Source organism: Emydura macquarii, unplaced genomic scaffold, assembly GCF_026122565.2.
Source record: "Emydura macquarii macquarii isolate MOO-44397 ecotype Brisbane River unplaced genomic scaffold, CSIRO-AGI_Emac_v2 contig_915, whole genome shotgun sequence".
Taxonomy (NCBI): Eukaryota; Metazoa; Chordata; order Testudines; family Chelidae; genus Emydura; species Emydura macquarii.
This window is the reverse complement of record NW_027131052.1, coordinates 748997-759868: the sequence shown is the minus strand read 5'-3', so window position 1 is coordinate 759868 and position 10872 is coordinate 748997. Positions and strand designations below refer to the sequence as shown.

The window sequence follows — 10872 nt, the reverse complement described above, 5'->3', positions numbered from 1 at the left end:
CCGCGCAGCTGCCCCTCTGTCTGTGAAGACAAGGCCTTTGAATCACACACCCGGGAGAAAAGCTGTGTGTGAAGGCTGCCGCCCCAGAGAGCAGAGAGCATTCCCCGCCGGGCTTGGGAGACCTCCAGCGAAAGATGGAGGAGGCTGGGCAGGCCCAAGCAGCTAGGGGAAAACGAGGAGTAAAAGGCTTTCACCGTCCAGGCTTCCCTGGTCCAGCACAGATGCCAAAGTCCCAAAGCACGAGCCCTGATTCGCCTGGAGGCTCCCAGCCTGTCCCCTAGCTCCCCTCTGCTCGGCTCGGCTCGGCTCGGCTCTGCCAAGCTGCAGCCAGAGGCCCTGGCTTGCCCCAAGCGAGACTTTCTGGAAAGCTTGAGCAAAATCACTTCACCCTGCTCTGGACGCTGGCGCTGCCCCTGCAGCTCCCCTCGCACTCAGCCGCTGGCCAGGGCTGCAGCCGATCAGTCCAGGCTCCTTCAGCTGCTGACCTTTGGAAGGGCCCCATCTGCCTTGTGCAGAGGGCTAGCCTGGTCTCCTCCCTGGAGCCGGGGGGCCTGGGACTCAGAGCAGGGCAATTAGTGCCTGGCTGGGTTACAGGAGCAGCTGGAGGGCGCAGGCAGCACAGGGGCAGCACCGCGCTAGGCGCTGCACAGGCACGCGGCCAGAGACAGCGCCTGCCCTGCAGAGCTTGCCCGTCCAGCTAACACGCGAGGCATGGGGTGGGTATAGCCAGGCGGTGGGCAGGGGACACTCCCACCCCCCATGGCTGCCGCACCCACCCCAGTGCCCGGGCTCTGCCAGCTGGGCCGGGACATCAGTAGGGTTCAGAGTTAACAGGGGAGGGGCACGACCTCCATGCCCAGGGACAGCCAGGCCCCGCCCCTTCCCACCTGGCCCCGCCTCTTCTCTGGCTGCGCCCCCGCCACTCTTTGCTGCAGGGGGCGGGGCCGGGCCTGGGGGCGGGGCCTGTGGAGCCCGGCCCGGGGGAGGAGGGGTCGCGGGAGCCTCATCTCGGCCGGGCCCACGCGGGGGAGGGGGCAGGTGCTGCAGTTAGACGCTTGCCCAGCAGCCGTCCAATGGGAGGCGGTGCTTCGACGCCACGTGTTCCGATCAGCCAATGGGAGGGTGGCGTCTAGTCGCTTAGGAGACAGCGCCGGAGGGGGCCGGAAGCGCATGCGCCCTCGGAAGGTTCGTTCCCACGGTGTTTACAGTCTCCATGGAGACAGCGGGGCCGATTGCGCAAGCGATGGAGCCAGAGAGGCCGCGCGCGGACGGGAGCCCGCAGGGGTGAGAGGGCGGGGTCAGAGGTCATGTGGCTCGGGGTACCGCCGTGTGGGGCGCGGGGGAGGGGCCCCGGGAAATCGGGGGCAGGGCCTAGGGCAGGTGTGGGTCGAGGTGCCAGGAGCGTCTGGAGCTCGGGGCCGGGCCCGGCCACACAGCAGCGACCTGGCTTCCTTTGGAGACGTCGGTGTCCGGCTCTTGCAGCCCTGGAGTGCAGCGTGCCCCTGAGCCAGGCCAGGGGTGCAGGGACGCTGCCCGCGTCTGCAGAGAGCCTGTGCCCGTCGCTCAGACAGCCCCAGCTGCCCGTGTCTGCAGAGAGCCTGCGTCCGTCGCTCAGACAGCCCCAGCTGCCCGTGTCTGCAGAGAGCCTGCACCCGTCGCTCGGACAGCCCCAGCTGCCCGCGTCTGCAGAGAGCCTGCGCCCGTCGCTCAGACGGAGCTGGAACTGATACAGCCCAGCCGCCTGCGTCTGCAGAGAGCCTGCGCCCGTCGCTCGGACAGCCCCAGCTGCCCGCGTCTGCAGAGAGCCTGCGCCCGTCGCTCAGACAGCCCCAGCCGCCCTCGTCTGCAGAGAGCCTGCCCGTCGCTCAGACAGCCCCAGCTGCAGAGAGCCTGCGTGCCCGCATCTGCAGAGAGCCTCGCTCGCTCAGACAGCCCTGATACAGCCCAGCCGCCTGCGTCTGCAGAGAGCCTGTCTGGACAGAGCTGCCCGCGTCTGCAGAGAGCCTGCGCCCGTCGCTCAGACAGCCCCAGCCGCCCTCGTCTGCAGAGAGCTGGCACATGATGGCACTGATACAGTTCCCTATGCATATCAATGAGGTCTTAGAATTTGGGGGTCGTGTCAGCCCCATGGCAGCAGAAGGACCTGTATGTAACGGGGGGAAAGAACCAGGGGGCCTGGCTCCTATCAAAGCAGATACCTCAGAAGCTGCATTGTCAGTGGTGGGGCACCACCTTCTGCTCTCCGTGTTATGGATCCACAGGATTCGTGCTATATCACCAGCAGTGGAATGGTCTCTAGGAGGAGCCCCTTGAGTGGGCCAGACCCCCCAGGATCACACTCTTCCTCCAGAATGCACCACGCAGCTTCACTGACTCCTTAGACTGGACCTCTGGGTCTGCAGCCCCCCTGCTTCCCACTTGAGCTCTGGGCAGCGAGTCCCACTGAGCCAGACCCCGAGGGAGACTTGTCCCCTCCTGAGGGATTAATGCGCCTTGCCCAGCGTGCGCAGTGACACTCACACAGCCTTGTCCAAACAGTCAGGTTTATTAGTTCCCTGGAACACAGCACAGGGAGTCCTTAGGTTGCCCAGAGAACTAAAGTTAAAGCATCATCCGGTCTGGCCAGCCCGGCATCCAGCCAAGCGGTAGTGAGCCCCTTGGTTCAAGCTCTGTCTGTCTCTCTATCTGACCGCCTTCATTAGACTCCAGGTGACCTCCTTCCAGCAGCCAATTCTGATCCCCTACCTCACACCTCCCCTGTCCTTTGTTCTCCAGCTGGGGAATGTGGCGCAGCCTCCCTGCTGAAAGATGGGGAAATCCCTAGCCCACTCCTCTGGGTCGTTGGGTGCTAAGTGTCAATGTCTGACTGGATTTGCCATTGTCTTTTCAAATGGTCCACTGATGTGGGTACCAAGGCCCAGATAGCTGGGTGACATCCACAGCTATGTCTCTTAGCCCACCCTGAAAGCAAACGATCCCTTTCATCCACTCAGCAATAATGCAGCACACAGGGGAAACTGAGCACACACAGGCCTCACAATAATATTACAGAAAATTCCCACTTAGTTACCCCCTGCCTCTTTCCAGGAGGGAACAGGAAGCCCTGATGTTCCTGAAGGGAGCGGGGGTCCTGCTGCTGCTTCTGCCTGTTTGTGGGGGAGAAGGAGATCCCTGCCACCACCACTGCTCTGAGAAGGGCAGGACTGGGGGGAAGGGGTAGTGCCATGGCATGGGGCAGAGCTGCAAAGGTAGAGCCCCAGGGACCTATGCATCATGGCACACCTCGGCCTGGTTCTTTATGGGTCTCTGGGTTGGGACGAGGGTGAGATGGCATTTGCTGAAGAGAGTATATGTTGGTAGGAAGCCCATTTCCCTATGACTACAATGTAAAGGGCGGCACTTTCTCCTTCCTCCATACAAACAGGTCGGCTGTTACAGAGCACGAGTTGCTGCATGGCGTGGGAGAGTGGCCAGTGAGCAATGCAGAGCCACCAGCCAGTGTGGCAGAGGTGCCGCCCTGCCACGGAGAAATATCGCCCTGCCTGGCTGAGACGGAGCCCTGTATGGTGGAGATGCCGCCCTGCCATGGAGAGCCAGGGGATAGCCTTGGAGAGCTGCCGCCCTGCATGGTAGAGATACTGCCCAGCAAGGCTGAGATGGCTGAGGAGCAACCAAGGGAGCTTGTGTCCCGCGGGAAATGCCTCGTCCATAACTGGCAGGAGGAGGTAACTTCCCCCATCTGATCTGCAGCAAAGTGGCTGCCTGCTAGTAACACAGTAACATAGAAAATGCCGCATTGACGCAAACCAGTGTGCTGTCCCTACGTCACCCCCCTTCCTGCAGCACTGCATCAGACCAATGGCCCAGCTAGGCTGCTATCTCCCCACTTCCTGCCACTCTTCATCTGGGCCCATCTAGCCTGCTGCCCCCCACCTCCCAGTGCCAGATCAGACCAATACCTCCTTGAGCCTGCCTCCCCGTCATCCCCCTCCAGCCTCAGCCATTCTACATCACGTGCCTCGCTGTGCAGCGCTGTTCTGGGGCTGCGAACCCCTTCCTGAGCTTTATGCTGCTTGTGCTGCAGGCTTAGCTGACACCATGGCAAATGTTAGCGCTCCTCGATAATCCCTGCCCCTCGGAAATACAGCCTGGGATGTGACTGCCTGCCCTCCCCGGGATGCCCATGCCCAGCCTAGAGGGCCAACCGCCTCGTTTATCTTCAGGCAACACTTCCCTGATGTCTCCTGTGGAGCCCTTCTCTGGCCGCTCCATGCCTCTGTGATGCTGAGCCATTGTCTGAGCTGGAGAGAGCAGCTTTGGAGTCAGTCCCCACTGTGTGTACCTGCAGTGGCTCAGTAACCGGCGATGCCCAGATGGCCCCACTCGAGTGCCTGGGCATCTCTGTGGTGAGGAGCACGGGGCAGGACACTGGCAAAGGCACGGGCAGCTGCTCTCAGAAGAGGGCTGCCCTGCCTGTGCCTCAAAATGCCCCAAATGTCCGAGAGATGCAATGTCGCCCTAGGGAGCCGAGAGCCAAGAGCCGGAGTCCAGTGGTGGTAGCTTCAGAGAAGAAAACCTCCCGAAATGTGAGCAGTGTGTGAGTGCAGCTGGGAGCTCTGCCTGAGCCGGCAGGCCCTGCTGCTGCTGCTGCTGCTGCTCTGGGCTTCCCAAGCAGCAGCAACAGCCCCAAGAAACTAACAAGCCTGGTCAGTTTCGTGGCTGCTTCTCCATCCCTGTGAGCTGTAGTGATGCTGTCAAGTCCCACAGCAGTGTCTTGTGCTGAACAGTGCCAGAGGCTGCACTGGAGCTATTCATGGGCAGGGGGTCACATTTATCAGACCCTCCTTGGCAGAGGTTGGTATGCCCCACCATCCTGCCTGCCGCACAGGCCCATAACCTCAGCATCATCCTCCACTTGGGCATCTCTCTAGGTCCTCACACCCCGGCTATGTCTAAAGCTTCCTGACTCTTTCTGCAGAGCAGCTCGAAGATACGGCCTTTCCAGTGCTTAGTTTGTGCCAGGTCAGAGCCCCGGCACCTCTGGGCTTGTTGCACCAGTTATAAATGTAAAAAAATTGCGTCAGTCCTGGCACCTCTTTCCTTACAAACTGAGCCTTGGGCCTCTCCTATCCACCAGCACAGCTAAGACGCTCCTCCGGGCTCTCAGCATCTCGAGTCCGGCAGCATCCTTCTCGCTGGCTTTGACAAATGGAGCCCTTCAGAACGCTGCTGCACAGGTCGTTCTCCGAGCCCGTCACTTGGACCATGTCAACCTTCGCTTTGCTTCCCTCCCCTGGCTCCCCATCAAACACAAGCTGCTGGTCTGCACTTTCAATGCCCTGCATGGCCAATCTGCACCCTCCCTAACATCTTTCATTCATTATTGAAATGTCATCTTCAATGCTCACCTACACAGGGCTCCCCGGCGCACGTATGGTCTGAACCCTGTACGCCCAGCACCTGCCAGGATGGGGCTCCCTGGGGGCGTGGGGTCCTATCCCCCTAATTGCCCCAGGGCCTGCCAGGATGGGCGCCACAGGGTGTGTGGGTATTGTTATTTGTGTTCAGAGACTCAGAGCATCTGTCTCTTTTATGCTATGGCAACACTTGTCCTGCTCCTCAGGCCAAGTGAGCCTCTTTGAATTGAGTTCCAGGGTGGGAGGGGCCCAGTGCCTTGATGCCAGTTTGACGGCTTAAATTCAGAGATCCCAAGGCCAGAAGGGACCACTGTGCCCAGCTAGGCTGACCCCTTGCACAGCCCGGGCCAGAGAACTGCCCTGAATTACTGCCTGTTTGAACAAGGGCAGAGCTTGTAGAAAAACATCCAGTCTTGACTTAAAAGTTCCCCCTTATGGAGAATCCACCACGCCCCTTGGTAAATTGTTCCAGTGGGTAATTCCCCTCCCTCACTGTTAAACGTCGACACCTTATTTCCAGTCTGACTTCATCTAGCATCAACTTCCAGCCCCTGGATCGTGTCACCCTTTCTCTGCTAGCCTGGAGAGCCCAGTATGAAATATGTGTTTGCCGGGTAGTTGCACGCTGTAATCAAAGCACCCTTTAACCACCTCTCTCCTTTCTCCCAGGGTGAGGGGTCCTGGCCCAGGACGGTTCACTAGGGATCATGACAGGGGAACAGTGAGATGTGACCCAGGTGGGGCAGGGAGGTTTGATGCCATCTACACCTTTTTCCTTGCCCAGGGCCAAGGGCTTGTTTCCCTCTTGACTGTCTCTCTGCCACGTCCTGACAGAGTGAGGAAGCTTTGCTCGTCCTCCGGTTCTGGCCCCGTCTCAGTCCCTGCTGTGCCCTGTGGTTACACAGCGGCTGCTCTGGGGGCTCATGCTGGGCTCTGTATTGCCCGGCCCTGGGCCCTACGTGCATGCTGGTGGGAGGCTGTCAGTGCCGCAAGAGCGCAGTCCTTACGTTCACAGGTGTTGCGTATTTTCATTGTGTTTCCACTGGAGAAGGAGCTAGGCTGGGGTGAGCCGCCCTCTGATCCCTGTCCCTTGGCAGGCTGCTTAGCTGGAGAGGAGCAGTGCATGCTGGCTGCTGCAGGCTCCACAGGCTGCACGGCCCAGCGGATGTTTGAGGGAAGTCCCCTCCTTTGGAGTGGGAGGCTGGGTCTGGGTCCAGTCCCTCTGCGCCCTCCCAAGGCCTGGACTTTGTGCTGCTTGTTTCCAGAGAGCCACGAATGAGCTGGACCAAGTCCCAAGCCCAGAGCTGGGCAGCGAGGGCTTCGTCTACCGGCATGGCCACCGCGGGCTGCTCACCCTCCAGCTCCTCGCCCAACTGGCCGACAGCACCACCATGAAGGAGTCCTACTGCAGACCCCGAAGGACCAGGCTCCCTGTGAGAGGTGAGGCCTGGGGTCCCGGGAGCGGCTGAGGGTGGGAGATGGGAGGGTGCTGGGGTTACACGTGTGTTCCCGTGTGAGGGCGGGGTGGGTGCAGCCCCCTGGGCCACTCGCCTGTGCCTGTCTCTGCCCCACTATAAAATGGGGATTGGCTCCTCAGAGGCCAGCAGGCTCAGTCCCTGCCTGTGGGGATGAGCCCCATAGCCAAGCCAATAACTAATACCCAATTATATGCCCCCCAGTGGGGCTGGGCGGGACTGGCAGTACTTGTTTGTGGAAGGGTGAGCGCCCCACCCCCTGCCTTGGCATCCCCGGTGCATGGGCAGGGAGCGCACTTGGCTTGGGGCAGTAACAGGATCAGGCGGTCTTTGTAGCGGAGTATGCAGGGATTGCTTACGCAACACTGGAATGCAGCTGCTTCTGGGGTGGGGCATGACAGCTGTTTAACAGCCCCGCAGCAGCACCCAGCCATTTGGGACAGGAAGTGAAGAATTCAGTAGGCAATTAGACTACCCTGGTGGTCCGGGCCCTGACTGTCCGTCTGTGTGAGGCAGCACAGCCCCCCATGGTGGCAGAGGGGTCAGTGAGGACTCAGCAGGAATGGCTGAGCTCCATGCTGCCGTAATGCTGCGTGTAACAGCCTCTGCCTCCCCGGCCCGCTCATCCCCCTCTGCTCCACTCAAACCAAACTTCCAGGCTGGCTGACGTGCCGCTCCCCCATTTCCCTCGCTCCCTGGAGAGGTAAATGCAGGCCCTGCTCTCGGCTGGGCAGCGTGGCTCACTGTGTCTCGGGCTGGATCTGCTGCCTTCCCTAGCTGTTCATGGTGCTCCACTGCACTCTTCCCTCGGCCTCCCGGTCTGCCCCCCACGGCTCGCAGTCCATCAGATGCAGTCCCCAGGCGCTGACCCTGCCGTCTCTCCCTGCAGGGCAGCGGGAGGCCATGCTGGAGTTAATGCTGTACCAGAAATACCGGTGAGTCTGCTGGCCCTTCCCTGCCTGGCACTGCGAGGGCCCAGGCTCGGGCTCCCAGCAGGGGAGGCTGGGGCTGCTTCCTGGAGCTGCCTCACTCTGCCCTCTGCAGAGGGCCTGCCCCCTAGCTCAGCTGAGCGGTGCAGGGAGAAGGTCCCCATCTCGGGTGGCGGCTAGAGGGACCGGTGCCTGACAGCCCTGGCCACCAGGGTGCCGAGCAGGGGGAAGTACCAGCTGCTTTGGGCGCTCTGGGTGACCACACTGCAGTGGGAGATGGGCCGCCCAGCCCAGGCAGCAGACGCTGCAGCTCTGGCAGAGGCTCGGGCTAGCCATCCCACGGCAGCCGAGCATGGTCTCCACCCCGGTCTCTGCGGTGCTGCTGCGTCTAGATTGCTGGTCTTAGCGTGCCAGCCGGAGCCCCGCTCGCTGGGCCAGCTGCAGCCTAGTGCGCCCAAGCAGCCTGTGCTGGGGAAGCGCCATGGAAATGCCCCGCTGTGCCAGCTTGGTGCAGAGTTGCTCAGCTCGCTGGCCTGGTGCTGCCAACAGTCCCTCTGGGTGCCGCTGTCACTGGACTCCAGCCCCGGCCTGGGGTAGGAGCTGAACACGGGGGCAGATCCCTCAGATTTCCACATCTCCGGTACAGTGGTACTTGGCTCTGCCACCCTGCAGGGCGGCCCTCGGTCGCACTGAGGCACTGCTCCAAAGGGCCTGGGCCAGTGCCAGCCGGTTCCTGGTTTGGCCCAATGTACGCTGGCCCCAGCCGGAGGCAAGTGCTCCGAATCAGATCGAGGCCTGAGGCCTCCTTCCTCGCCTGCGTCCTGTGCCGAGCCACTGGGCTGAACTGGGCCATGCGCTGGGCTGGTGCTGTTTCCTGTTGCTTTTCCTTCGCGATAGCGTGTGGGGCCCTGCGCTGGGCCAGCTCCCCCAGGCCCTGCCGATAAGGGAAGCATTGTTGTGAGCCTGGGAAAGCAGAGGGGCAGAGGCAGCAGAGCGAGAGAGACGGGGCTGTGCTCCCTCCAGGCACCGAGTGCGCGGGAGCAGCCGCTGTGATGGCCGGGCTGGGGGGAGGGGGGGGGGAAGTGCCTGGTGGGGCCATGGGCCTGGCCTGGGGGAGGCAGCTAAACGTTACCGTCTCTGGGCCTGGTGGGGTGCCCCAGCTGGCCCCTGGAGTCCCAAAGAGGGACTGTTCTGGGGCGGCGCAGGGCACGGCTAGCAGCTTTGGGTGTCTGACTAATGGGAGCCCTGGGGGCAAGGAGCAGCCAGGTGCCCGAGGGGATGCTGCTCTGGCCAGAACCGCCAGCCCCCGGGAGGCTGTAGCCCAGCCTGAGCCGCACCACTCTGCTGCTTTCCTCACTGGAGCCCGGGTGGGCCCTGCGCACGGGACACACTGACGCTCCCCCAGGCCCCAGCCCAGCCAAGCTTCCAGCACCCTTGGGGCTGGGGGGATCTGCCTAGGCTCTTCCCTCTGCGGTGGGCGGCTCGTTGCAGCACACCCAGGCCCCACGTGGTTGCAGAACGTGCCCAGGGGCCCTGGGCGGCAGGTGTCTGGGGAGCCCCAAGCACAGCACTGGGCGCTGCCGCCCCGTCTCTCAGTGACCCCAGCTTCTCTCTGCAGGAAGGAGACCCTGGCGGAGCTTTACCCTCCTGTGGGGCCCATGGAGTCACTCTCCACCACACACCGGGACTATGGCAAGGAGGGCTTCCAGGCTGTACCGCCACCCCCCAGCAGGGTGAGAGCTGGGCCCAGGGCTCTGCCCTCAGCCGCCCCCGCCTGCTGAACTGAGCCTGCAGGGAAGAGGGGATGGGACGGGCACAGCGACGGGTGGCGGAGCGACTGGCCCGTGCACTGCGTGGAGGGTACGTGGCTGGGCTGGGGCCTGCCCCCTGCGTGCTCTCCGCTGCGGGTAAAGCCCAGCCATTCAGCCCCTGCTGGCCCTGGCTCGGCGGCACGGCCAGCGCTGACGGGGGGGCTGAGCTGCCGTCTGAAGTGCAGCCCCTCGGGTGGCTGGGGCCCTAGGGGCAGCTGGGGCATGCCATGGCCCAGGGAGACTCAGCCAGAGCAAGCAGCGCGCCCGTCCCAGGAGCGGTACGGCTGCTGGGGCTGCCCAGCCTGGGAGCTATGGGGCATGGCGCTCCCTGCGCAGCCGACTGGCACGCCCTGCTGATGGGCACGGTCTGTCTTTGTGCTTCTCCCAGCCGCACGACTATCGCCTGGAGCAGCCTCACACCTTCTGGCTGGAGAGCGCCCCGCAGCTGCCTGTGAGTACCCGTCCGCCCCACCCCGCCCCACCTGCCAGCAGGCCACGAGCGAGTGCCCCCAGCAGCTCAGCTGGTCCCACGGCGTCCCGCGACCCTCCTGCGCTCGGCTGCTGGGCCTGACCGAACAGCCTGGCAGCCGCCCCCGCAGGCGAGGGAGTGGAGCGATTCCTGCCCCTCGCCTCCCTGCACTTTGGCGGAGCTCGGAGCCAGGCCAACAGCTGGCAGCCGCAGGGCTCACCTGTCCCCCCCCTTCCTGCTCCACCCGCCTCTGCCCTGTCCCCGAGCCGAGGGCCCTGCCGAGGGCCCTGCTTTGTTCACCGGGGCCGCTCTCCGGTTCCTCTTTCAGGGCATCACCAACGTCCGTACCAGCGACACCCCCTTTCGGAGGAACGCGACCTTCACCGCCCCCATCAGCGAGTACCTGGACCAGCCCCTGCCCTACGCCCCCGAGAACTACCCCAAACTAGGCCGTGCCGGGCAATAAAGAGTGGATGGGATTGGTTGGCCAGCGTGGTGCCGGCGTGGTGCTGGCTGGAAGGGAGCTGGGGTGCAGCACCTAGCAGGGTGGGGAGCACCAGAGGCACTGCCACGGAGAGCCGGCAGCATAGGCCGCAGAAGGGGGTGGTTGGTGCCCCGGGCAGGCTCTGGGCACTCGGGCAGGGACCTGGGCCCCAGCCAGCCCTGCCCCCTCACCTCTGCACTTGGGGGTCCGAGCTGAGCCGGGGCCCTGACAGCATCCCTGGCTACCCTGCTTTCATGGGGGCTGTTAGCCCGAGCCCCCCAGTGAGC

The 10872-nt window shown here is 63.2% G+C and overlaps 1 protein-coding gene across 1 annotated transcript; it reads left to right on the top strand.

Moving 5' to 3' along the window:
* The first annotated feature begins 1213 nt into the window (after positions 1-1213).
* SPAG8 (sperm associated antigen 8) lies at positions 1214-10573 on the top strand. Its single transcript, XM_067543542.1, has 7 exons — positions 1214-1284; positions 3425-3725; positions 6683-6857; positions 7782-7827; positions 9440-9554; positions 10021-10083; positions 10430-10573. The coding sequence occupies exons 1-7, from the start codon at positions 1214-1216 to the stop codon at positions 10565-10567; spliced, it is 909 nt and encodes a 302-aa protein (XP_067399643.1). The 3' UTR covers positions 10568-10573.
* The last annotated feature ends 299 nt before the right edge of the window (positions 10574-10872 follow it).

Bases quoted from the DNA above. Each gene is read 5' to 3' on its own strand.
- SPAG8 (XM_067543542.1), top strand. From the start codon at position 1,214: ATGGAGACAGCGGGGCCGATTGCGCAAGCGATGGAGCCAGAGAGGCCG. The intron at 6,858-7,781 runs GTGAGGCCTGGG...CTCTCCCTGCAG, and splicing joins GACCAGGCTCCCTGTGAGAG to GGCAGCGGGAGGCCATGCTG. The intron at 7,828-9,439 runs GTGAGTCTGCTG...TTCTCTCTGCAG, and splicing joins ATGCTGTACCAGAAATACCG to GAAGGAGACCCTGGCGGAGC.